General features: G+C 46.6%; 1 protein-coding gene and 1 pseudogene across 8 annotated transcripts in view; one reads left to right on the forward strand and one right to left on the reverse strand.

The window, feature by feature from the left end:
- The window catches only part of Dip2b (disco-interacting protein 2 homolog B), a 178,038-nt gene that overhangs the window by 88,450 nt on the left and 61,837 nt on the right, over positions 1-27,751 (forward strand). For 6 of the 8 annotated variants that reach the window (XR_005487417.2, XM_039080376.2, XM_017595330.3 and 3 more), the window contains exons 3-5: positions 3,800-3,925; positions 18,547-18,672; positions 27,365-27,577. Coding sequence is in view for 7 of the 8 variants with exons in the window: in XM_039080376.2 (XP_038936304.1) it covers positions 3,800-3,925; positions 18,547-18,672; positions 27,365-27,577 (465 nt within the window). In the remaining variant the exon portion in view is untranslated. The remainder of the gene's footprint in view (positions 1-3,799; positions 3,926-18,546; positions 18,673-27,364; positions 27,578-27,751) is intronic. The other 2 variants (XM_063264367.1, XM_039080375.2) reach the window with 1 other exon arrangement.
- Apex1-ps1 (apurinic/apyrimidinic endodeoxyribonuclease 1, pseudogene 1) lies at positions 5,815-7,132 on the reverse strand (annotated as a pseudogene).

The following is a 27,751-nucleotide window of genomic DNA, read 5'->3' on the forward strand; positions in this document are numbered from 1 at the left end:
TTTGGGCAACATCTCGCCTGCCCGCCTGATGCGTAGTGCTCTGCCCTTCCATGCCCTCAGACCCCTCTGTCCTGTCCTTGATAGCAGGCCTGGGCATGTTATTTCCAGTTTCATCCATTAAATGGTGCACTTGCAGGTGGAGTGTAGTGAACCTCCATTCCTGTGATCTGCCCAGGATACTGCTTCTTTCCTTTCACACCAAATACATGTTAACTGCTGGTTCACCTCAGTACATGTTAACTGCTGGTTCACCCCAGTACATGTTAACTGCTAGTCCTGTAGTGAGCAACAGACTATGTTTACAGTGTTGGAGAGCTCTGTTCAGAGAGTCACCTTTTATCTAGGAATGTAATTGAGTTTGATAGGTCATAGCTTTTAGTTTTAAGAGACTCAATATCACTTTCACTTTCTTCCTTGATATTCCTTTAGTGTTCTGTAATGAACATCTGGTTTTATGTTCAGCAGACACACTTTAGCTGTACACAGTAGTGCACATCTGTAATCTCAGCACTCTGGAGCCAGCCTGTCTCAATGTAGCACCTAGAAATAAAAGTTGATAAAGTTCACAGTGAGGGATTACACACTCAGGCACACACACATGAGCACCTGTACCTCAGAGTATGTGGAGTCAGAGGACAACCTGTAGGAGTCAGTTCTCTCCTGCCCTGTGGGTCTTGCAAATTGGACTCTGGCTGAGAGGTGTGGTAGCAAACGCCTTTGGCCACTGAGCCATCTTGCTTGTGTTTTTTGTTGTCTTTGTAGCCCAGAATGATCTCAAACTCACAGTAGTCCTACCTCAACCTCCTGAATGCTAAAAAGATGGTTGTGGGCCAACTTTCATGGCTGTTTTACAGTGTCTTGTCAAGTTGGAGCAGATGCAGTATTCATGTAAACCGAGTTTATTCTTACATAAACCTATGTTTGTATGACATTGTGTGCTGGGGATACTTACTGAAATTATAAATAGAACTTCTGGGTTTATTTCTGACAAATTAAAATATGATGATTGTCACTGTTTCCAGTGTCCATTCACTTGTGCTCTTGCCTGTGTATCCACTGACCCCATTTTCATTGGAAGGCTTTCTCTGTGTTGTGTCTCCTTTCCTGTGGTGACCTGTAGCTGATCTTGAGTGGAGATGTGTGCTCTCTCCAGGTCTTCCCCAGGTTTATGCCTGCCATTTCTTCATGGCAGTTTTTTACTTTAGCCTACATTGTTTTCTCCTAAAAACAGGTGCATCAAAAAAACATAAAGCAGAAACATATTTGAGACAGATGTAAAAACTCTTAACTCTGTATTTCTCCTCTTTTAAGTAAGAATCTGCACTCTGTCTTTAACATTTAAACTATACAGTTTGTAAACATCATGTTTCTTGGAGTAAATTGTTATGCTGTTTGATCAGTAAAATAGCCAGCAGTAGATAATACAATTGTAGTTTTATATGGCCCCTCAAAAAAAGAAAAAGAGAAACAAACAGTACAACTTAAACAGAATCCTCCAAGCCAATAGGAGCCTGTTTTAAGGACACATGTGGCACCTGAAACCATCTTCCCTGTGCACATTTACAGAGCAGCTCATGCATGCGAATGCGATTTCCTTCCTGTGTCTGTCATCTGACTGTAAAAGTAAGAATAGCTGCTTTCTATTTTCTGTTCTCTGTTTAGAGTTGGTTGGACTGTATTCCAAGTACTTTCTCAGGCAAGAGGCTTTTGCAGCCTTTTCCACGAAGAGCAGTGTGGTGCTTGGGATTAGCGTTGGGTGTCTCCCTCCTTATCTAACTCTGAATCCCAAAGCACGTGATACTCCTGACCTAACTGCCTCTGATCCCCCATCACTTTCCTTTTTAAAGGTCTTGGGGGATTTCCTGTAGTCCCGCTTGTAGCCTTTTGTTTGAGAACCAGCAGAGGTAGGCGGCCTAGAGTCTGCCAAGCTCTGCAGCTTTCAGCCAGCGCTGGTGTCTCCCTCCTCCCTTAAAGGGCCAGGAGGACTGGCTTTGCAGGCTGATTTCACAGTATGAGAAATGAAATGAAACTTGTAGGTATTTCAGTCACAAACAGAGATTTAAATGTTGACTTTATTATTGTGGGTTAGGTGTTGGAAAAGGTTTTCTGTACAGAGCCAGATGGTCTTTTAGGCTTCAACAACTTATACTCTCTGTTATAGCTACTCAGTTCTGCCTGGGCAGCATGAAAACAGCCTTAGACTCCTGTGTCTTAGTCAGGGTTTACTGCTGTGAACAGACACCATGACCAAGGCAACTCTTATAAGGATAACATTTAATCAGGGCTGGCTTACAGGTTCAGAGGTTCAGTCCATTATCATCAAGGCAGGCATGGTGCAGGAGGAGCTGAGAGTTCTACATCTTCATCTGAAAGTCTATAGGAGAAGACTGGCTTCCAGGCAGCTAGGATGAGGGTCTTTTTTTTTTTTTCCGGAGCTGGGGACCGAACCCAGGGCCTTGCGCTTCCTAGGTAAGCGCTCTACCACTGAGCTAAATCCCCAGCCCCTAGGATGAGGGTCTTAAAGCCCATGCCCACAGTGACACACCTACTCCAACAAGGCCACACCTTCTCCAAATAGTGCCCTCCCTGGGCCAAGCATATACAAACCACCACACCTTATGTCCCAATACGTCTGTTTGTGATAACAGATTGTGAGTCACCATGGTAGCATACACTCTAATCCTAGAAAGATCAGAATGCCACAGCAGGTTCACGCCGTGAAGACATGAGACTCTCAAAAAGCAAAGGAAAGAAAGATCAGTGTAGCTTGGTTTGGTGGTAGCACTGATGAAAAGGCTGAGATGAGAGAATTACAGATTCTAGACAAGTCTGGGCTATGCAGACCCTGTCTCAAAACAAAACAAAATCCAAATGATAGGCATAGTAGGCCAGGAGCCACAGTCTGCCGATGCCTGTTGAGGAATTTCAGACAGCCAGGTGCTGGTTGGTGCCATAATCCCAGCACTCAGGAGGCAGAGTCTGGCAGATCTCTGTGACTGTGTTCCAAGACAGTCAGGGGTACACAGAGAAACCTTGTCTTGAAAAGCTAAACTTAGAAAGATATGCAGCTCTTAGGTGGATTATTGAGAATGTGTATGACCAAAGGCCAGTTTACAACCTTAGACACTTAAAATCTCTGTCTGTGTGCAGTGTCACAGGGCCTGAGACCAGGCGAGCCCACGGGGACTGCAGCTCACCTGAACTGTGCATAGTCATTTTGGGATTTCTTCTGTGCTGTATTATGTAACACTCTGAGCGCATTAGACAGGACCGGCTGTATCAGTCCACAGCTGTATCATGCTCTGCTTAGTTAATGAACTTTAAGTGAAAATTTCAGCACCAGGAACTGTTAAGAACAACTCTAGATGTGTCCTAAAGAGCCTCCCCGTCCCCTGGTTCTCTCAAATACAGTAATCTAGACTTGCGGATGTAGCTCGATGGTGGAACAGTACCTTGATTGTGTGAGGCCTAAGTTTGATCCTCAGCACTGTGGGGGTTGGGGTGGGGCAAAAAAGCCCAAAACCCAAACCAAACAGCAAAAGCACACAACCTTGTTAGGTTTGGTTTAACTGTTTGGTGAGCCAGTTTCAAGGATGCCTTTTTACACATTTATTGTCTTACCGTTCCTTTGCTATCAGACTGTTGACAGCTACAGCTATAAGACCTGAGGCCTTCACCTTAACCTCTATTTACTATAGATGGTGCATGAGAACTCCTTTCAGCTGTTGTAAGAATGCTCAAAGTGTTCAGAACGTATCACCTCCCATTGGATAACCATCTTCCAAACTTCCTCTTTCAGAAACTGATTCCACAGGACAAAAAGAAAGAAACCAGACTCCCGCTCCCACGGCAGCTCAGACTTCTGCTCCTTCCAAGTACCACCGTTCACGTTCTGGAGGTGCAAGAGATGAGAGATACCGATCAGGTAAGAAGGAATGATCATTTTTCCTGCCTGTAATATGAATTGTGTATCCTGAGTAGGGTGAACTATGTGTCCTGGGCAGTGTGAACCATGTGTCCTGGGCAGTGTGAATCATGTGTCCTGGGCAGTGTGAATGAGCCTTGTGTCCTGGGCAGTGTGAATGAGCCTTGTGTCCTGGGCAGTGTGAACCATGTGTCCTGGGCAGTGTGAACCACGTGTTCTGGGCAGTGTGAGCCATGTGTCCTGGGCAGTGTGAACCACGTGTCCTGGGCAGTGTGAACCACGTGTCCTGGGCAGTGTGAATGAGCCTTGTGTCCTGGGCAGTGTGAACCATGTGTCCTGGGCAGTGTGAACCACGTGTTCTGGGCAGTGTGAGCCATGTGTCCTGGGCAGTGTGAATGAGCCTTGTGTCCTGGGCAGTGTGAACCATGTGTCCTGGGCAGTGTGAACCACGTGTTCTGGGCAGTGTGAACCATGTGTCCTGGGCAGTGTGAACCACGTGTTCTGGGCAGTGTGAACCATGTGTCCTGGGCAGTGTGAATCATGTGTCCTGGGCAGTGTGAATGAGCCTTGTGTCCTGGGCAGTGTGAATGAGCCTTGTGTCCTGGGCAGTGTGAACCATGTGTCCTGGGCAGTGTGAACCACGTGTTCTGGGCAGTGTGAGCCATGTGTCCTGGGCAGTGTGAACCACGTGTCCTGGGCAGTGTGAACCACGTGTCCTGGGCAGTGTGAACCACGTGTCCTGGGCAGTGTGAACCACGTGTCCTGGGCAGTGTGAACCATGTGTCCTGGGCAGTGTGAACCATGTGTCCTGGGCAGTGTGAACTGTTTCCTGAGTGCCCCTCACGTTTGCTGTGCTGCTTTCCCTTAAGCCAAGAAGTTGCGTTCGTTCCTTCAGCTTTGTCTAGCACCTGCTAAATTCATCCAGGTCTTGTCTGTGGCCAGGCAGCCCTGATTTCCTAGGTATTGCTGTTACCTTTTGAGGTTTACTCCAGCTCAGCAGTGCTCTGACCAAAGCAGAATGGTTTGGGCACTTAAAATTATTTCTAGACTTCTGGGAGATTTTGTTTTCTCCCCTGGCTTTCTTTCTTTCTTGACATGTCTGTTAATAGATTATGATAAAGGGTTGAAGGACCAAGGAGATGATTCTTTACACTCTGTGTCCAAGATAATTGCATATTGAAAAGGGCTTGGTGAACCTATTAGGGGATGTAAAGTTTTGACTTTTGTGATCTCTAGGCCTTGTCGTGTTGAAACATGCTTTCAGAATTCTCCAGCTCTTAGAAAGCGTAGTCTGTGAAGCAAGTATTTGGAAATGCAGGGCAGGCTTAATAACTGAATTGTCAGAATGGCATTTATCTCACTGGGACTTGTAGGAGGGAGGAAATCAGCCAGAGAAAGGCCAGGAAAGAGGGGAGAAAGGTGATTGTTAAAAGAACCTCCATGGCTCAGGGGCTACAAGCATTTACTGCTCCTGCAGAGGACCTGGTTTGGAACACACACACACACACACACACACACACACACACACACACACATCTATCTTTTCTTTTTTTTAATCCCTGAAGGTCTGGAGAGATGCCTCAGTGGTTAAGAGCACTTGTTGCTCTTCTAGAAGAGCCAGGTTCGATTCCCAGCAACCACATGGTGGCTCACAACTGTGTAACTCCAGTCCCAGGGCTAGGGCTCCCAGGGGCACACACATGAATGATGTAGCAAAACACCCAGGCACATAAAATAAATGATAGGTTTTTTTTAAAGTTGAAAGTAGGGCCTTTTATTTCACTTGGATTGTTTAAAGGAAAGTTTGGTTTGATGTTTAAAATAGAAGGGAACACATACAAAACCAAAAACCTGAAGAAGAGAGAACACACCGGACTTCTGTGGGGGAGTGGAGGCTATTTCCCAGGCATGAAGCTACCTGAGGAGGGTGTCACCATGCTAGGCAAAGGGTGATGGGACAGTGGTCACTGTCAAGAACCTTGGACCAAATCTTGCTGTCATAATGCAGGTAAAAAAAAGAGTAGGATAGCAAAAACTAATCAAGGTGCCAACTGATGTTCTTGGGTGGGCATCCATCATGTAGTCCAGAAAGTCTAAGCGTAGACTGTGTTGGGGTAGAGATGCCGGAGGTTGTCAGCCAGTGGTACCGCCTGTAGCAATTCCCCAAAGCCCTGGCGCTCCTGGGGAGTAAAATCAGCATTCTTTTTGTTTCCTTTGGGGTTACAAAGGTAGATTTCTTCATGAGTCACATTGAGATTCCCACACAGTACCAGAGGTTTTCAGGAAGCCAAGTCCTTTAGAAACTTGCAAAAGGCTTCATCCCAGCACTGCTGGTACTCCAGTCTTACCAAACTCCTGCCTGCGTTGGGAACATAGGTTATTACACAGGAGGCCAGTTCAGCCACAATCACCGGTCTTCCTGATCATGTTCTGCCTCACCTATAAATGCCAGAAGGGACTTTGAGTGGGCACTGGTGGAGAGTAGGCCCACACCACTGTATGCTTCTGTGTCTGATGGAGCTGACCAGTACTGACGGGTGAGTCCAGGCAGCTCCTGCAGTTCAGCCAGGAGTTTGTTCTTTGAGCATTTGGTCTCTTGAAGGCACAAAATGTCTGGTGTTTCTTCCTTCACACAGTCCAAACCTTTCTTTTGAATGCAGGCTGGAAGCCCACCCACTTCCCAGGAGCTTATCTGAGTGTGGCGGATTGGCCACTGTGAGGTTTTCTGATCCGGAGGGCCCTCATGCAGGACAGTTTTCTTTGCCGCCCCCTTACTCTTCTTGGTCTCTGGCTCTGACTTGGGTTGTTCCCTGTCCTGGGTTTGGCATCTCCGGGATGAAAGCCCTAGGTGCCTGGGGTACTGAGGCAGCGCTTATTACATCGCCTCCAGTGAGGTCAGGGAGCCACCCCTCACAGCACAGAATGCCATGGTTTTTAAAGCCCGTCCCAACCTTAAAAAGAAATCTCCAGAGCTATGAAAAGCTGAGAGAGTGCTGCGACATCGCCATAGTGAAAAGGCGAGCGAGCAGAGCATGCAGGCGAAGACTGTTCTTTTCAACACACTGGGAGTTGTTCAACCGCAGAGCCACGAAAACTCACACACTGGGGGATTCTGGCCGTCCTGAAACCAACAGCCACTGCTGATGGGAGAGGATGGGAGAGGAACTTCTACCTCCTTCTCTGGTGATGAGAAGGGTTGTACGGCATGCCACATGCAGAGTAGCTCAAGAGTGTATGGGATGTTTAGTAAAACTTGTGATTCAGAGTGAAGTGGTGGGGGGTGCGGTCTGGGTGTAGAGTGGACAGAGGGAAGTGGTGGCTGCTCAGAAAGGGTTGATAATTTAATGCTGGTAGGTGTGACTGAATAAAAGTTTTTACTTGGCACAGGCTTTGGCACCTGTGACCTTTCAGTCATGGTTCCAGCCTTTCTGCTAATGTTTCAGGTAGAACGTAAGAGCTTATTGTTTTCAGGGTTTGTTTATTTTATGTTAGGGAGTTTGCTTGAATGTATGTGTGTAGATCATGTGCCTACTGTCTGTGAAGGCCAGAGAACGGCGTTGGGCTGCCTGGAACTGGAGTTACAGACCATTGTGAGTTGATGTGTTGGTGGTGGAAATGGAATCTGGGTTTCCTAGAACAGTAGCCAGTGATTTTAATTGGCCAGCCGTCTCTGGCCCTTCTCTACAGAGTTTAGATTCTCAGACCTGTTCTTAGTGCTTAGCCCAAGGGACCTTAAACATTTTGCTTAATATTATCTCTTTGTCACTTGGCAATAAAACACACACCCTTAATCTCATCACTTGGACCGCAGAGAGGCGTAAAGACACTTTGGTCTACAAAGTTCCAGCACAGCCAGGACTACACAAACTCGACAGACAGACAAACAAACAAAGTTTCTCTTTTTTCTGACCATTAAGGAGTGAGTGATACACCTTTCTAACTGTGTGTGATATGTTCCCAGCTACAGAAAACACTTAGGTGATGCTTACAGCGGAAGGTGATCTAATAGTAAGTCAATCTAACAATGCCTTTGATGTTAGTCTTTTGAGAAATTAGACACACCAGCAATAAAACAAAGGGTTATCTTAGTCAGGGTTTTATTGCTATGAAGAGACACCATGATCAAGGTAACTCTTATAAAGGACAACATTTAATTGGGATAGGCTTACAGGTTCAGAGATTCCATCCATTATTATCATAGCATGGTGCTGGAGAAGGAGCTGACAGTTCTATATCTTGATCCACAGAGAGCCAGAAGGAGACTGATTTCCATAGGCAGCCAGGAGGAGGGTCTCTTCCTGGGTAGAGCTTGAGCATAGGGGCTTCCAAGCCCTCCCCCACAGTGACATTCCTCTCCAACCAGGCCACACCTACTTCAACAAGGCCACACCTACTAATAGTGCCACTTCCCATGGGTCCAGCATATTAAAACCACCACATTGCCCTCCCTGGGACCCACAGGTATGAGGGCCATACCTAGCTATAACATAATGCAACAGACACTTAGTCCAACTTCAGAAGTCTCCGTAGTCTGTAGAACAGTCTCAACAACCTCTTCTGACCAAGCAACACCTCTTCTGAGATTCATGCCGTCACTTAAATGTCATCCCCTAGAAAAACCAAAAGAAAAAAAACAAATCACATGCTTCCAATATCACAATTACCATTAACTGGACCAAAGAGAGAGCAGAAATCAGCCGGGCGCATTCCAAACCCTGCATCTCCATGTCTGATGTCAGAGCGCTCTTCCTATCTCCAACGCCTTCCATCTTTGTTCACCGCATCTCTCTTGGCTGCTTCCACTCCCTGTTAGCAGCTTTCCTCAGCAGACAGCCCACAGCTCTGACATCTCTGACATCTTGGTGCCTCCAAGGCAACTTCAACCTTACAGCTCCTTGTTCCTGTCTGGGATCCACACATGCTCTTCTGGGATCCACACATGCTCTTCTGGGATCCTCCAAGGAGCTTGGATAACTTCTCCAGCTCTGCCCTCTGCAGCACTCTCTAAGCTCAGGTTGATCCACTCCCTTGTCTCTGTGCTCTTGGTGGTCACCCCATGGTCCTGGCAACTCCAATACGCTGGGGTCTTCCACTGCAACCAGGCTTCACCAATAGTCTCTCACAGGCTCTCTTCATGGTGCCAAGCCTCAAATTCTTTGCATGACCCCTTCAGTCCTAGACCATCAATCGCGTCTGGGGCAATACCTTCCTAGTGGTCTTCCATTTCCTCTCACTGTGCCAACCTTCAGTTGCTCTTCATGACCCTTTTATGTTTTCAAAACCAGTACCACCTGGATGACTCATATATTACCACCTACAGTACAGCTGCAGCATGAGGTACAATCTTGACTTTATCTAGAACACAGCTTCTTCTCTGTTCTCAGAAAACACTTCCCAGATTTCACCTCAGTGATGCTTGTCTCTTCTTAATAACCGTCAACTTCTTAGCTCCAGCTGACCAGCATCAACTGTCGCAGTAACCCCTTCTACTCTTGACTCTAAAGTCAGTTCCATGGCTGAAGCTGCCAAGTTCTGCTCCTTGCTGTGACTGGAACATGGGCCTCTTGTTCTATTAAGTCATCACTAGCTTTCTGTTTTCCAACTCTTTCATGCCTTAGCTTCGCTGTCCTGGAGCTTGCTCTGTAGATGGATCTTGAACTCAAAGATCTGCGGGTCTCCTGAGTGCTGAGATTAATGGTGTGCTCCACCATGCCTGTATCTGAGCTTTCCTCTACCTGGAACTTGCTCTGTACCAGCCTGGTCTTGAACTCAGAGGTCTGCTTACCTCTGTGTTTTGGGATTAAAGACCTGTAGCACTATGCCTAAAACTTCCTCAAGAAGCCTGTGTCTTCCAGTTTCAAGATCCAAGTCACAGGTATGCCTTTCATGTCTGGATTGTAGTTTATTCCAGACAAGCAAGAATAGCTGTCACAGTCCATCCCTTGTCACTTTGATAATAATTATATCTCTTACGTCCAAATGAAAACTGTGATCTGGTCATAGTAATGCCTAGATGTAGCGACCTCCTGTTCAACACAGTCAGCTTATCTCAGAGGGATCTCCTTGGACACAAGATTCAATTTTGTTCCACTTCCTGGTCCCCCTTTAATACTTGTACCGTACATTCTGTATTTTTCCTTTCTCAGCTTGCTCCTTTTCATAAAAGTGCTCTTTATAAGAGTGAACTTTAGTAATCACACAGCCGAATTTGTACCAGGCTGTTCTGAGGTTTCCTGTGCTAATAATACAGTTAATCTATCTCTCTTCACCTTAGCCAGACTCCTCAGGCAAGGGCAGAGAGCAGCCACATTCTTCACCAGACTATCACAAAACTAACATTCTTCTCCTCTGTAACCTCTTGAGCTAGGTCCCTGTTGCGCCCACCTTGGCCGGCAAGGAAGACACAACACGGTCGGATTCTTCTCAACAGCCTTTATTGCAGGACCACCTCTTTGCTGATACGGGGACCTCGAGCGGCAAAAGCGCTCGCCTTATATACACAGCAGGCTGAGGCTATGCTAATTATCCTTCAGGGATTGGCGGAGCATGAATCCCTCATTAGCATATTAACATCCTGGCCAACTGATGCCAGGTGCAAAACCTGCGCATGCGCAGTACCGTTGTTCGCCACAGGAGGGCGCCGGATCACCTCATTATCCTACGGCCACCCTGGCAAGGGGACAAGCCTGCGCATGCGCGATAAGTCGTTTACTACCAGACGGGACTGGATGTCGGTGCCATCTTTGTTTTACCGTGCCGCTCCCTATATCTCCCCCTTTTTTGTTTAATAAAATTACTGGTCTAGATCTGGGTGTCACATCAATCTTGTCATTGCTCCTGTCTTAGGTCGTTCCTGGCGATGACTCAGCATTACCCGTCGTTGGGTTACACCCTAACGCCACCGGGCCCCGTGTCTTAGGTTGGTCTGAGCTCGAGGAAAGTTGCCCGTCTCTGGATACAACGACTCCACATGACAGTGACAAAAATGATCTAGAGCGAACTCTTAATCTTTCAAAGAGGCCAGCCATATGTTGGGGGAAGCACCATTTTCAATGGTGGTCATAGCCTGGTAAACAACCACTTTGTGTCTGGCATGTTCTCTTTTTAAACGGCCAATAAACCAGAGACCTACTCGGCATCCCAGGAGGACAATAGCTCCCCAGGCAAACATGCCCGCCCACTCTTTAAAAAGGGAGAAAGCATTGGTAACCCATGAGGTAAAATCTTCAACTGTGATGGGGTCCAACCTAGTGCTGTTGAGGACAGCAATCTGCATCAGCAATTGTCTTGATAGTTGCTCTGCTTTCATGGACCAGTTTTCTTTCAGGTAATTCGAAATTTCTTTGCTCTGTTGAGAATGCTGAGAAAAGTTAGCTCGCAAAGGAATAATGCATAAACCTCTAAAGGAGGAAACGCAGGACAGCTGCGTCATATGATACAGTGCTTCAATTTGTTCTTTAATTAAATCTATCCTTTGATTAGCTAATAGAAAGCCAGATGCCAAATGGGTACATTGTTCACATTAGAGCTTATATTATACTGAATATTGAAATGTGGCTCTACGCAACCAAAGGCAGGGCAGGGAAGAGTTCTTAACAGTAAAACATAAATCAATCACCATTTTTACTTTTTCTAGCTGTAGTTTTAAGAGAAACACCTTGTCACCTGTTGAGTCCAATAATTACAGTCAAAGATTTTTCTAAGAGAAACAGCCATCAGTTCCATTACCTTAGAAGCTGTGAAGCTCCTGGTGTCTTTATGATCGGCTAGTATAAACATTTAGCTAGCCCCCCTGGGGAGCTTACCCAGCCGACTTAGGCTTCTAGCTACAGATGCAGGCTCCAAAAGCCAATTGAAACTTTTTATTTATTTGTTCCTTTCTTGAAAGGAGTTAAAGCTACATCAATGGGTGAATCAACCAGCATTTAAAATTTTAACCTTTCCTTTTAAACATGAAACACAAAACATTCAAGCAATGAGAAGCAAAACCCAGACATAAATTGACATACATGGACAGCTTGGTGCACCAAGGACAGACAATAGACACAGAGGAAAAGAACTAGATGGTGTCCCACCGAAGGGACCCAGATTCCAATAGGAGTCAGCAGAGAGGTAGGATTTCCCCTTTCCCACCACTTCCACGGTGACCATCCACTCAAGTGGAGTTGATATGGACGATGGATTGTCTCAATTCCTGGACTAGTCCATCAACGTGTTGAGACCAAATTCCTGTAAAATACTGAGATGTATTACGGATAACTGAGCAGCATGACTGACATTCACAAATGGTATGGAAGTGAAACACAGTCCTGAATATTTCCACTCACAACCCAATTGCATTAACTCCATCAAGCTGTACATGGGTGTTGAGATGTCCTTGGGGGTAGGGGGTAGGAAAAATGAAATGAATGCTGTAGCTGATGTGTCCTGACTGGTCCCAGCTGAAAGTCCTTGAGACCAGGAATCCAAGTAGGCACACTCTGTACAATTCTCAAGACAAAAGTTTAGAATTGAGATATCTTTTTGTTTGATTCTCCTGAATAAATTTTTCAGGCGGTCTACCTCTATCAAATCTGATCAGTATGACTCTGTGAGGTTTCCAGAGCCTAATCACACCTTTTAAAAACACAAAGACAAAATCTTTCTCCCAAAATACTGTGTTCCTTAGTCTGAAACCAGAAAACCTTGTATCTTGTACTCTCTCCCAGAGTAATAATATAACCATAAAACTCAAAGTCACACCCATCATAATATCCGCTTGTTCCTGGAGCAAATCGACCCTTTGATACAGCAGCAAAATTCCCGTTTTCAACTGACTATTAATATTACCCTGAACATCTAAAGCTTCTGCAACACCTGCGGATAGATTACTTACAGCTGCCGCAGTCTGTACTACAGAGGTAAGGGATATGGCTGCAGCAGTGGCTGCGGCAGCAGAAACTGTGCAATTTGTCCCAAAACCGAGAACCTTATAGTCTCAATCCGAGAACTTAACCCTCGTCTCAAAACCGGGAACCTTATAGTCTCAATCCGAGAACTTAACCCTCGTCCCCAAACCGGGAACCTTATTGTCTCAATCCGAGAACTTAACCCTCGTCCCAAAACCGGGAACCTTATTGTCTCAATCTGGGAATTTACTGACGTCGCCGTCCTGAATTTGAAGAGTTCTGAATCCACAAGAATGTCCTCGGGTCTGCGTACGGGCCACCAGTTGTTGCGCCCACCTCGGCCGGCAAGGAAGACGCAACACGGTTGGATTCTTCTCAACAGCCTTTATTGCAGGACCACCTCTTTGCTGATATGGGGACCTCGAGCGGCAAAAGCGCTCGCCTTATATACACAGCAGGCTGAGGCTATGCTAATTGTCCTTCAGGGATTGGCGGAGCATGAATTCCTCATTAGCATATTAACATCCTGGCCAACTGATGCCAGGTGTAAAACCCATGCATGCAGTACCGTTGTTCACCACAGGAGGGCGCCGGATCACCTCATTATCCTATAGCTGCCCTGGCAAGGGGATAAGCCTGCACATGCACGATAAGTCGTTTACTACCAGACGGGACTGGATGTTGGCACCATCTTTGTTTTACCGCGCCGCTCCCTACAGGTCCCTACAGCTGAAATAACCCTCGGCACCAATGTCTTCCATGTTCCTACTAGGATAGACCATTGAACCCCACTTAAAGGTCCCACTGCTTTCCAAATTCCCCAGGTCCACATATCTCCAAAGAAAAGCATGGTCAGGCCCATCATAGCAATAGCCCAGCCCCTGCCACCAACTCCTGTCTTACTTAGGGTTTCCTTGCTGTTAAGAGACACCATGACCAAGGCAATTCTTTTTTTTTTTTTTTTTTTTTCCGGAGCTGGGGACCAAACCCAGGGCCTTGCGCTTCCTAGGCAAGCGCTCTACCACTGAGCCAAATCCCCAACCCCTGACCAAGGCAATTCTTATAAAGGACAATATTTAATTGGGGCTGGCTTACAGTTTCAGAAGTTCAGTCCATTATCGTCACAGTGGGAAGCATGGTAACACCCAGGCAGACATGATGCTAGAGAAGAAGCTGACAGTTTGACATCTTGATCCACAGAGAGCCAATAGGAGACTGTTCTGCAAGCAGTCAGGGAGGGTCTCTTCCACACTGGGTGGAGCTTGACAATAGGCGCCTCTAAGCCCACCCCACAGTGACACTCCTTCCAGCAAGGCCACACGGCCTTCTAGGGCCACTTCCCATGACCAAGCATGTTCAGCTCACCACAAGGGTATATTATTGTCACTCACCCTGTGAAGTCCAAACATTAGTGCTGGAAAACAGTACTCAGCTTCCATGACTTCTGGCCTAGAAACCCAGAGTCAGCTTCGTGCAGGAACTGAACTTTGGAAGTGACTCCTTATCAGAGAACAAGATGAATTCTGCGTTGTTGAACTGTCCCATTCTGTTATGAGGGCTGCTGTGTTCCTATCAATAGGAATCTTGGCTAGAGTAACTGGGAGTATGTCCTTGGACACCAGTGTCGGGGCAAGGGTTCTCATGAGGGACAGATGGGTGACTTGGTATTCTTGGACCTGATGCTGTGACTCCAATCCTACCCTAGTTCAAGTCCCCCAAAGGCGTGGAGGGGTGGGGGGGAAAGTGAGGGGGTAACTTTTCTCTCACATTTCATATCACATGTAGAAATACTTTTGGAGATACAGAACCAAATGGCAGCAGTTGATGTACCCCTATTCTGCATTGAGAAATACTTTATCTCATTATAATTGATTACATCAGATGGACAGTGGCAGAGGTTGACTCCATGACCCTTGTGGCGCTAGAGCAGAAGCTGAGAGTTCATATCTTGAGGCATAATCATGAGGCAGAGAGCTCCCTGGGAATGATGTTAATGAAACCCATCCCCAGGGACACACCTCCAACCCCTAGGGACACCTCCTCCAACAAAGCCACACCTCCCATTCCTTCCCAAACAATTCTACCAACTAGGGACCAAGTATTCAAGCAGAGGAGCTTGTAGGGGCCATTCTCATTCAATACAATAAAATTTTAAGTCCTCTGTAAAGATAATAACTCTAATGAGGAATAGAAATTGAAACAGTCATTAGATATACCATTGTTCAAGCAGTTAAGAGCACTGGCTGCTCTTTCACAGGTCCTGAGTTCAATTCCCAGCAACCACATGGTGGCTCACAACCATCTGTAATGGGATCTGATGCCCTCTTCTGGTGTGTCTGAAGACAGTGACAATGTACTCATATACATAAAATAAATAGATAAATCTTTTTTTTTAAAGATTTATTTATTTATTATATATAAGTACACACTGTAGCTGTCTTCAGATACACCAGAAGAGGGCATCGGATCTCTTTACAGATGGTTGTGAGCCACCATGTGGTTGCTGGGAATTGAACTCATAACCTCTGGAAGAGCAGTCGGGTGCTCTTAACCGCTGAGCCATCTCTCCAGCCCGATAAATCTTTTAAAATAAAGAATTAAGCATGGTTGAGGCTGATTGGTTTGATAGCATTTGAGGGGCTGAGGTAAGAAGATTGTAAGTTCAAGATCAGTTTGGACAACATATGTGTCCTGCCTCAGATAACACCAACAACAAAAAAGCCAGAAGAGCAAGGTACTGGGGAGATTTCTCAGTACTTGCTGTGCTGCAGCACCATGGAGTATAACCCAGGCACTGGATCACAGGTTCCGCAGCACCCATGGAGTATAGCCCAGGCACTAGAGGCAGAGACAGGAAAGATCCCAGCGGCTTGCAGGCTGGCCAGTCTAGCCAAAGTCACGAGCTCCCAGTACAGCCAGAGAATTTGAGCTCCTCTTTCCAAAAAAAGATAAAAGAGTGAAAAGAGATATAAATGCTTGAGTGGACCCTGGTGTGCACAGGCGCGTGTACACACACACACACACACACACACACACACACACACACACACACACACACACACACACGAAGACTATGGGGAAATGAACGTGCTTACACACTTTGCTGGTAGGAAAGCAGGAATGTTTTGTGACCCAATGACGTTAAGGACGTAGCATAGCTGTAGAGTTCCTAGCGCGCCCAGACCCCTGTGCCTCCTCTCTAGCACAGTGTGAACCTATTAATAAGTACATGTTCATCAATTTTATTCCTTTCCTTGGAGTTAATTCTGAGGAAGTAATTAGATGAATCCTAACCTGAAAATACTGAACTATTCTTATTGTAAAGTAGTAGGAAAAATGGAAGCAACCTAATGTTTGTTATTAAAGGGCTGATTAACCTATGATCTGTTAATTCAGTGAGGTACTATGGAGCTCTTTAAAGGCATGCTATAGAACTGTTTACACAGTAAGCGTTTTTTGGGCTAAGTGGGGTGGCTGCCAGAAGATCCTGCTCAGCGCAGGCTGGGTAGTGGGTGGGGTGAGGCTTGACCAGCTCAGCTGCCATGCACCCAGGCCCAGATCTAGCCCCGAGAGTCAGTCAGTCCCAGCACCTACTCCAAGTGTGAGCTGCTGGGCTGCCAGGAGAGCCAGTGCTGCAGAGCCAGATGGGAAGCAGGTCATTCGCACCACAGATGAAGACCTGAAGGCTCAGCGATGACCCAGTGGTTCTGTGCTTTAGTGATCAGAGGCCTTCAGCAGACCAGGCAATGAGGATTCGCATGGACAGTTGTGTGGGCAGAGCTGTACTGAGTGACGTGCAGTTTCCAGTGCCCTTGCACAGGACGAGTTAGTGATAGAAGCGTGGGGAGGGTGAAGGAATGGAGTATTGTGTATGCTCTGGAGAAAAGCTCAGCTACTTCTGCCTCTGAGGCCATGTTGATGTCTGTGGCCCATGCTGCCACTGGGGGCCACATCTGGGTTCATGGTCAGCTGCAGTGTCTGTGGCCCATGTAGTCCATGTTACAACCAAAGGTCTTGTCTGAGTCAGGTCCTGCTGCAGGGTTGGGGAGGGTGGCAAGGGTATTATTGATGTCCCGTTCATGTTTGTGCTGCCACCAGAGCCCATGCTGAGGTCCGTGCAAAGGGCAAGGAAGCTTCTCCTGCACTGGTGTCTATGACGGCAGGCTCTGGAGGAGAAATGTAGAAGAAGGCTTCTTCACTCCCCGCCATGTCTTCCTCAAAAGGTTAACAGCCTAGACAGGAAGTCATCAAGAGAACTTTTAAATATTGAGATAAGGATGCTGAAGTTGGGTCCTCATTAGAATGGTACTGGTGGGGCTCGGGGTAGTGAAATACTCACTCCTCTTTAAGGGGCCAGCTGCTGGGAGTTTACCCATGCTCTAGTGACTCTATGGACAGCTCAAGCTGTACTTTTTCTGGCAGGCTGGGGAACCACAAGAATGGGGGGAGCACACCTGTGAGGAGGGGGCAAGGAAGAGTGATTGGAGTATGTTATGGGAAATTCCCAAATAATCAATAAAAATATTATGTTCAAAGAGGTCTTATTCGTGTTAGTCAGGGCCTTCTTGGTTGTACAAACAGCTGCTGATTCAGGCTGCTTAAGCTGGTGCAGGTCACAGAAGGGAATGGCTGAGAAAGAAAAGGAGAAAACTCCAGGGATCTCACTTGAAGTTCAGAATCTCTCCTTTCTGGGTCATTGTCATTAACTCAAATCTGCTCTAGGACCTACACTTTCTGATTGAGAATTTAAATTCCCCCCAAAGAAGGATCTGATTGGACTAGCTGCTCATTTCAGGTCACACTTCCAGAGCCTGCCTGCCTGGCGGGATGTGGCAGAAGCCATTCTTGGGAAAGGAGAGATAGATGGTCAGCTGCTAAGCCTGGAGTTTGACCCACCTCAGGAGGATCTGTGAGAACATCCTTCTTTTCCTGTTAGTTTCTGTGTGTGAGGTGCATGTGTACATGTTTGTGTATGCAAGTGTTTGTATCAGTGTGAGTGAGTGTGCACTGGGTGTGTGCGTGGGAGTGGAGGTCAGAGGTCCAAGTCGAGCTTCGTATGACATCTTCTGCTGACTGACCGTATCTGCTTTCTGCAGAGTGAGAACCTGTTTTGTAGTAGATGCGGAGAATCCCGAGTTCTATTTGGAATGTATTAATTTTAAGGTTCCTGTGACTCGTGTAAGTTGTGTGCAGACTGACTGACATGTCATGTGTGCCCTTGTAACTTTCTAGTGTCACCCCTTCTGGTCCTGTGACATAGAAGCAAGTGTCTTAACCAGGCTCTCTCTGACTGCTCAGCCTACCCTAAGCTGCTTTCCTTGGAAGTGCTCTAACTCAGCACCTTCACATCAGGACACATCTAATTACCTCTTCAGAATTAACTCCCTGTGGGCACAGATGCTCGCCAGACTCCGCCCCTCTAGTCAGCCCTTTATCTGTCACACAGTTGTACAGTCAGTCTTCCTTGTTCTCTGTGAAATTACCCTTGACTTCTTTTGTTTCTATATTTGTTTTTTATCTTAATTGATCTGAATCAAAAGATAAATAAAACTACCTAAGCCTCCACTTGGCATTTTTAACAACCTGAGTACCAAGAGTTCCTAGCAACCGCAAGGCCCTGGGTTCGGTCCCCAGCTCCGAAAAAAAGAAAAAAAAAAAAAAAAAAAAAAAGAGTTCCTCCTCAGAGGTCTTGGCTGTGCCTGAGTGCAAATGTCCTTGTGTTTAACTTTTCAGATATCCACACGGAAGCAGTCCAAGCTGCTCTGGCGAAACACAAAGAACAGAAAATGGCTTTGCCCATGCCCACCAAGAGGCGGTCCACGTTTGTCCAGTCTCCTGCGGATGCCTGCACACCTCCGGGTAGGTGTATCTCCTTCCACTTTGACAGTCCTGGATGGGCATTTGGAAATACTCTTTTTCCTTCCCGAGGTGGGACCTGGAACTCCCCACACATCCAATGAACCCGAGGAGTGCTCTCTGAAGGGGGCTGGTGAGCACACTTACCAAGGCCCTTAAGACCTCTGCAGACTGCTGCCTTCTGAGCCTTGGCGCTGTGCCTACGATACTACACCACACTCGTGTAGTCAGTAAGCACAGGTGCAGGCCCCCTTTTGAGGAGATGGATGTTTTGTGTCTCCAAATGCGATCTGTAGTGATAGATTTAACCCATTAGTTTCCTCAATTGGTGTTTATTTCAGCAGCGAGTGTAGGAGTGGGCGAACTTGGGACAGAATTCTGTGTGCTGTTAGAGATTTAGGAGTATGATGATACAAATTTGAAATAGATCTGAAAAAAATAGATATTTGTTAATATATTTTTATATCTTTAAAGTGTTCTTTTTTATGTGAGGTCCAGAAGTAAGTGGGAAATAGATATCCCTCCCTCTCCACTTACCAGACTCAGAATTTATTCTTCCCAATGTAAATTAAAACTTCACATCCAAGGAACCTCGAGTTTCTTTTCTGTTCAGTTTTGGCAAATTTATACAAACAAACAAACAAACAATCTTATTTTTTTAACTCAAATAGCAGACACTATTTTTAAATGATTTGTTTATTTTTATTTGATGTGTGAATGTTTTGCTTGTGTGTATCTATATACATGCCTGGTGCTCTTGGAGGCCAGAAGAGGATAACAGGTGTCTTAGAGCCATAGTTACAAACTGTTGTAGTGCTGGGAACTGACCCAGGTTCCAGGTGGCACAGGCTCTTTGCACCTGCTGTGGCTTTGTCAAGTTTCCCTGGGGAGTCCTATGGTTGGTTTGCACGCACAGTTGCCATGCTGGGCTTTGCTCTTGGATCCATGCTTGTGTTCTCAGAGCCGTGGGTGAGCGGTGGGCTCATTAGCTGTGCGCTTCTTTCCCTTCACATTTGTGGTGTCAGTATGTTTGAAAGAGAACTAGCTCTGTGGCTTCAAGTGTTTCTCAAAATGTAACAAGGATACCTCTGGCAGACTAACACAATGAGGCATTTTGTGTCCATAGTGGTGCATACTTGAGGCCCACTCATTCAGAGTCTTGGATGGATTCCCTTCCACATTTGTGCAGTGTACAAGTTGGGTCCTTGGGCACAAAGGGGGCTCTCAGTCTGGTAGCCGTCAATGTTGGCAGATTCCCTACAGAATAGCTGGAGGTTCAGTTTCAGTAAATGGCAAAGGGCGGGGAGCAGTGTGACAGGCAGCCCTCTCCCAAGGGCTCTCCCTCTGTCAAGGCACCGTGGCTTCAGAGTAAATGGCTGCTCTCATGGCTCTGGCTTAGAAGGGAGAGCACATCAAAGAACTGGGAGAAGGCTCTCAAGGAATGGGGCCTGTTGGTCAGGACTTCATAGCAGTCACTGCCACAGGGAACTTAGCAACTCCCGAACCAAATCTCAGCTGCTCACTGTTGGATGAACCATAATCCTTTGCTGCAAGCCTCTGCATTTCTAAATATGCATGTTCTGTTCTTGTGGAACCTTCCAGAACTGTGTGCCATAGTGTTCTTGATCATATTATAGGTGTTAATAAATAATTTCATAACAAAGACACAGTCCTCTTCTCTAAGACCTGACTCAGCAAGGCAGAGTGGTCAGGCTTCCTGTCCCTTTTCCTTCTGTTCTAGGGGCTTCTGAATAAGATTCGAAACACCTACATATGCTATTAGGGACATCTCTAGTGCAAGTAGAAAATCTCTCCCATCAAGAGACGTTGCGGTTCCTCCCGGCAGTCTCACACAGCCCAGTGTTCTCGTTCAAATGTTCTGCATATACCAAGTACAAGTACTTTGCTCCAGAGAGGGGAGGCGAGAGGCCTGTACCTAAGGTTGTCTGGCTTCTTCGTGTTAGCACTGGGATTTGCCGTTCTTTGGGGGGTGGTGGTGCCTTTAATCCCAGCACTTGGGAGGCAGTGGAAGGCGAATCTCTGAGTTCTAGGCCAGCCTGGTCTACAGAGTGAGTTTCAGGACAGCCTGAGCCAGGCAGAGAATCCTGTCTGAAAACAGACAAGCAAGCAAAAGTGGCTTGGCTGCTCTTGCCCTTCTGCAGTCGAAGCCACTGACATGTCCCAGGACATGCAACCTCTAACTTGGGCATCACACAGTTTTATCTGGCTAGCTCCTTTTGCTAGTCCCGAGGACCCAAGTTAAGAAGCTGTATTCTAGGGGTGTGGAAGAGGAGGAGGAGGAGGAGGAGGAGGAGGAGGAGGAGGAGGAGGAGGAGGAGGGAAAAGAGGAGGAGCGGCGGCAGCAGCAATGATGGGATTGTTTGTCACTGAACATGTTAAGGTCAGTGTCTGACGTTATGCAGTGGTCAGAGCGTAGGCAGCGGGTGGCTCACTGGAGTGTGAATCCCCAGCTCCATCCCAAAGGCTGGGTGCAGTGGTGCACGCTGTAACCCTAGCACTGTGTAAAGAGGAGGCAAGTAGGTTTCTAGGGCTCACTGGCCAACCAGTCACCAAACCTGTGTCAACCTCTGGCCTCCAAAGGCACACTCCTGCAAGCACACTCCCACACACACACACACACACACACACACACACACACACACACACATCTTAAGAGAACTTGTACTACATTTCGGCCTTTGATCTTTAAACATTGACTGTCAGCCCACACATCCATGTGCGGTGTTATGCGGAGCTCACTTCTGGGGCACACATCTCTCTGCTCTCCCTGTGGGAGGTGCACAGTCTACTGGATTACTAACCAGATGAAAATTCAGAGCTGCCTGATCAAAAGGTTTAAGGAGGAAAACCCCAGACATTTTGGCTTTATTTACAGTGTCACACAGTTTGGAAACAATGATAACAGTTGGCATGATTTATCTTTTTTTTATAAATGATTCTCAAATAAGACGTCAGTCAACCTAAAATGTGATTACTGACGCCTGCACTAAACTGCCGTGGATCAGAAAGTTCAAGTTTTCTAAGTGCGTAGTGACTCCTAGTGTTAGCACCTGTGGCCTTCCCTATCTTTTAGACTGCTTGAGTGACTGTGGTGCAGGTGTCTCATGCGCTGAGGTCATTTACTGATGTCATGAGGCGATGACTTCAGCTCTCTGTAGTCATCTTTGTGTAAGCCATTGCTCATCCATACAGGAGTGCAGACCCGCAGCACTAGCTCACTTATTTCTGTCTCTGAGCTTTTCTGCAGTCTGTGAGGTTATCGTTTGCTGCAGTGAGAGAGAGCAGGTGACCCCAAGTGGAGGGACGTGTGCTCTGACAAGGTCATACTTGCCAGTGACTGTGGTTATTCTTGGGACTGGATGACAAGGTTTTCCTCCATAATGTGTTTTTCCCACCCCATCCATCTCCTTCTCTGCATTTCTTTGCATGAAAATGGTGTCTGGGGCACACTGGGGCATGACTAGTTTTCATCCACCTCAGGGATGCTTTATGGGATTATGGTGTGGAGGACTTTCACCAAGACTGCCCTGCCAGACTCTGCTTCCTGTAAGTGTTTGCAAGATGGGAGAGCAGTTGTTCTGCAGATGGGAGATGGACAGATGCTCATCGTCAGTGGGTAGTGCTTAAGTCCTTATCAACCCTCAGTGTCACAGGCAGGAACCCCCTCTGACCTAATGGGTGTCTATATCTGCAGAGGGGTAGGCACTAAGTAGCCATCGCCTCCTCAGAGCTGCCATTCCATCACTTCAATGTTACCTGAAAGAGAATCCCTGGGCTGGAGGAGAGGCTCAGCAGGAAGCCCCAGTTCAGTCCCTAGCACCACACAACAGGTTTGGTAGCAGGAGAAATGAAGTGCTCTTCTGTGTGAAGTGCGTGCTTCACCTACTCCATGTCCAGGAGAGATGAGGCACTATTTTGTAGAGGTTCTTAGAGTGGACATTCATCCGTTGTGTCAATGCATGGTGGCTTACTTGCTCTCCCAAGCTACTGTCTAGACCTAATCTTGTCACCTGTTGAGTGAGCCCAACAGCAGGCTATCTTTTTCCTTTCTTCTTTTTAAAAGATGTTTACGATTTGTGTGCTTGAGGGCTTTGGCTACTTGTATGTATATGCACTGTGTCCTCCTAGAACTGGAGTTACAGACGACTGTGAGCTGCTGTGTGGGTGCTGGGAACTGAACCCTGGTCTTCTGGGAGAACATCAGTATTCTTAACTCCTGAGTCATGGCTCCAACTCTGGTGGGCGGTGTCCTCCAGAGCCTGCCACTCCCAGTGCTCCTCAGCGCATCTCTACTTTCAGGTGCTGTTTGTCTCGTTGTGTCCCTTTCCAGCCTTGTACATCTTTTCAAATCTCAAATTAAGTCTTTTTCAAATTTTGAAAAGCCTTTTCAAATTTATTTTTTTACAGATTTATTCAATTAAAGTTGACATAAAATAAGTAACTTTGGAGGGATAGCTGGTGCCGCGGCTCATCTTCACACACCTGAGCCTGCGACCTGTCCCTGAGCTTGAGCCGCAGCTAACGGCATGTCCTCCCTCGGGTGTGTGCTCTGCCATGTCGGGACACAGAAGCACAGTGACAAAAGTGCCCGTCTCTGCGTTCTCCTGAGCGCTTCATGATCCTCCCACCCGAGAGCCACTGCTGTGCTCTCCTTGTCTGCGCATTGGCTTGTGTTTTTCCAGACGTTTATGCAGTGGAGCCATGTGATTTTATTTTTTTTTTTCCACAGGTAGAGCAGGAGGGAAGGGCAGCTTTCGTTCACCCTGAGTACTTTGAAATTCTTCCATATTGCAGCCATCCCAGAAGGTAGCTCCTGGCTGAGTCAGACTCTACCACATGGGGAGACTATGGCTTATTCATCCATTTGTCTGTATTTCCACAGTGGGCTTGCTTCCTATTTTACGTCATTAAAGTGACATTCACTTACTAGTCTCTGCACACATACGAGCTTTGTTATTTGTTTTTTTTTTAATACCCAGGACTGCAATGAATAGCTAATATCACAAATGTTCGATTTTCTGGCTGTGTGACTGTCTAGATCTCTGGAGCGGGAGTAGAGACAGTTGTGGACGGCCATGTGGGTCCTGGGAATCAGACCTGGGTCCTGTGGAAGAGCATTCAGTGCCCTTAACTGCCAAGCCATCTCTCCAGCCCTATGTGTTCACCTTTTTAAAATAAACATTTTTAATATGTCCACATGACTAAAGTTGTAGCAGTTAAAAAAACGTAGTAAACCAGGGACTTTTCTTCTCTTAAAAACAATAAGCAAATCATTTCCATGTCTCCTAATTGATTACGTAGGCTTCTGATGAACACTGTCAGGTAGTGCCTGATAACTCACGTCACCCAGGCAAGCCATGCTTTTGGAATTATTCTCTGGGCTGGGGCTTAAGCTCAAGAGCAGCATGTGCTTGCCTAGCATGAAGCCTTAGGCTTAGTCCCTAGAACCACAGACAACAACAAAAACAAGAACCACTTGAGCTAAGTAGTAACTCCTACTGTATTCCCAGCACTCAGGAGGCAGGAGAACTGATTGTCATGAGTTCAAGGCCAAGGCCTACCTATCTAGAACTGCATAACAATACCCTGTATCCAAAAAACAAACACTGGGTCAGTGAGATGGCTGAGAGGTACTGGCATGAGCCTGGCCGGGCAGCCTGATGGCCAGGGCCCAGAGTGGAAGGGGAAACCAGCCCCAGCACACTGTTCTTCAACCCCCAGGGGTGTGCCCTGGCACATGCATGCCCCTACAGGTAAATTAGTGAATTAAAAAACATTTTTAATCAAATTTCTACAATTATTCCTGGTTGACAATTGTTTTTTTTTTTTTTTAAAGCTACAAAAGAAAATATTTAAAGGAGCTCATTTTGTTTTTTTATAAAGTTGTGGGCTCAGACAAGTATGGTTGGCTATACTATAAACCCATGGGTGTGGAATATGAACTCAGGTCCTCTGACAGAAGTAAGTGCTTATTAATCGCCGAGCCATCTCTCCAGTGCCTTATTTAAGTTGTTATTAAGGAAAATAGCAAATATTATGTCAGACCAGAAAAACAGAATCCCCTTTCTGTCAGTGGCCCAGTGCTTGGGAAGGGCTAGTTTACGATTGTAGCTGCAAGCTGCCTGTTGGCCCCCAGTGGGGTGAGGAAGGTGTCCCCATGTTTGTTTAGATCCCTTGGCATCCGGTGCCTCTGCTGTTTGTCCTCATCACTGTCACTCTCAGTTTTGCCTGTGAGCTTCAGCTGGCTTCCATTTTGTTAATGTCCTCAGATGTGCCCTGTTTTCTGTCCCTACAACCTCTCTAATGTCCTCTCTACCTGATGCTGTCTGTCCTGCCTCTCAGCCAATCACTGCTTATGCTGCCAAGCAAAGGAACATGGACTCCTGCCAGGCTCCGAGCCCAGTGAAAGCAAGGCTGTGTCACGGGCTTCTCATTGCCCCATGGCTGGTATAGTGCTGGTCTATTGTTGAATGGATAAGCAGTCTTCACAATGAATCATTTTAACCTCAAGTTACAAGTAGAGTGGTGGGCCTCAGGGTTCAAATGAAAGAGAGGCACCAAAGCTGTGTTTCCCCCTAGCCTGTGCTGCTCCATAGCTGTAAGCATTAAACACCCAGAAGAGGGCTGGCAGGCAGGCAGGCAGGCAGGCAAAGCAGGTAATTGAATTGAAACACTACACCTAATTATATAATTGATCAAGTACAAGAACATAATGCAATTAGTTTTCCATAAATCCAATAATGAAAATTCTGGTTTTACTGTCTATAAAAATTGATTTATTTTGGTTTCAACTTACACAAATTAAAATGACACAGTAAGGGCAGCTGGTAGATCTAGAGGCCTTTGTGGGATCTGAGATGTCACCCAACATACATTGTTCTTGTGGTGAGAGTCACAAGTCTCACTGCTTCCCTGCCCCCACTTTCTTTTTTTCTTTTTTTTTTTTTTCCTTTTCTTTTTTTCGGAGCTGGGGACCGAACCCAGGGCCTTGCGCTTGCTAGGCAAGCGCTCTACCACTGAGCTAAATCCCCAACCCCTTGCCCCCACTTTCTAATGGAGCTGAAATGTTAGAGTATTTTCTAGAAATGATTATGCTTTCTTTAAACACTGTTCTCTTATGTTTAGCTTTCCCCATTCCCTGTTATGTTATCCATCTTCTCCTTTAGGGAGTCTTCCTTTATCAACGAAATCTCTGGGTCTCCATCTGTCTCTGTCGTCTGTCTGTGTCTCCTTCCCTCCCTCTCTTCCTCCCGCCATCCCCCACCTCCCCCATCTCACAGCTCCTTAGACCCTGGGCCTAGACCCTGGGCCGGGATCAGTCCTCCTCCCTCAGAGGTCTCCACTCGGTCCAGTTCTCACAGCGGTGTTGTGTTCTAGTGTGGGGTTGTATATCACAGTGCCACACTGCGGTTTTTGAATGCCACATGCTGTCTCATAGGCGCTGGTACATGTGAGAACCACAGGACCTGACTTAGTCTCCAGCACAAGGTGCATTAGAAGCCATCACAATGCTTGCACTTTGGGTCTCCTTTGCCCGGAGGTGATGAGTTGCTGTAGGCCTGACAAGCAAAGGCTGTGTCTCTTCTGTGCTCAGAGCTTATAGATCAGATTGACAGATGCGGGATGACTGTGGTGGGTTTTCATTGTTTGTTTTGGTGTGGTTCTGGTCCCCATTGTAGAGCAATTTTCCTGCCTTCTCTAGCTCTTTGACGCACTGCCTGACCTGGACCCACTTATTCACCTGAATTAGGGAACATTTTCTACAAATCTGAACATAACCTTTTAAAGTTAAAAAACAGACAAACAAAATCTGGGGATGTTGTGTTTGGCTTACACCGTACGGAGTCCTAGCCTGCAATGACTCTGGCTTCTCCCCAGCTTTGGCCTCCCTGTATGTGGTCAGATTTTTCTAGGCAAGCTGTCCAAATTTAGGCCTGGTTCCTGAAGTCAGGCTGAAAGGCACTAGGGAATTGTCAGTCTTCTCCATGACTGCTGTGCTTAGAAACTTCGCCTTCTCGCTTTGACCAGCTCCTCAGCTACTAGAGCAGGCAATCCCTCAATTCCCCATCACCAGCCCTCATCAAAACTTTTCTTTAAAAAAAAAAAGATTTATTTATTTATTTATTATATATGAGTACACTGTAGCTGTGCAGACACACAAGAAGAGGGCATCAGATCTCAGTACACATGGTTGTGAGCCACCATGTGGTTGCTGGGATTTGAACTCAGGACCTCTGGATGAGCAGTCAGTGCTCTAACCATTGGGCCATCCCTCCAGCCCTCACTGAAGCTTTTGACAGATGAACAGCGCGTCTTCTGCCTCCATCTTCTCGAGAAGAAACAAATACCACAGAACCCCATGCAGCCGCCTGTCACAAGTCTCTGATAAGTAAACAAATTAGAAATTAGATATTGAGTAATCTCAGACCAAGAAATAGTTAAATTCTTTGAATTTTTTTAAAGTTTATTTAGCATGGTCTTCTGAGTGCCGCTGTTCTGTTTGGCGAGTTGTGGTCTGTGGATCTTTTCCTTGGAGTCTGAGATGTCACCCATTGACCTAACGTGAGAATGCTAGTGTCCCCTGATGCCAGCATCAGGGGTGCAGGCAATGAGCAAGAACTGAGGTCTGTGCTCAAGGCGGGACCGACCCTTCTTTTTCTCTAATTCCACGCAGACACGTCTTCGGCCTCTGAGGATGAGGGCTCTCTGAGACGCCAAGCTGCGCTCTCTGCTGCCTTGCAACAAAGCTTGCAGAATGCTGAGTCCTGGATCAACCGCTCAATCCAGGGATCGTCCACTTCTTCATCTGCGTCTTCCACGCTGTCCCACGGAGAGGTCAAAGGAACCAGTGGGTCCCTAGCTGATGTATTTGCCAATACTCGAATAGGTAGGATTGGATCTACCCAAGAAACCCACTAATTGTTCTAGTTGGCACCCAGTGTCCAGGAAACAGTCCACGGCTGTGTTAAGTTTTGATGGCAGAGAAAGTTAGCTAGGTAGAGAGGGAAATGCCAGGGGTGTATTCAGTGCAGGGTGATAGGCATCGTCAGCAACGTCGGAC

Source organism: Rattus norvegicus, chromosome 7 (genome assembly GCF_036323735.1).
Source record: "Rattus norvegicus strain BN/NHsdMcwi chromosome 7, GRCr8, whole genome shotgun sequence".
Lineage (NCBI taxonomy): Eukaryota > Metazoa > Chordata > Mammalia > Rodentia > Muridae > Rattus > Rattus norvegicus.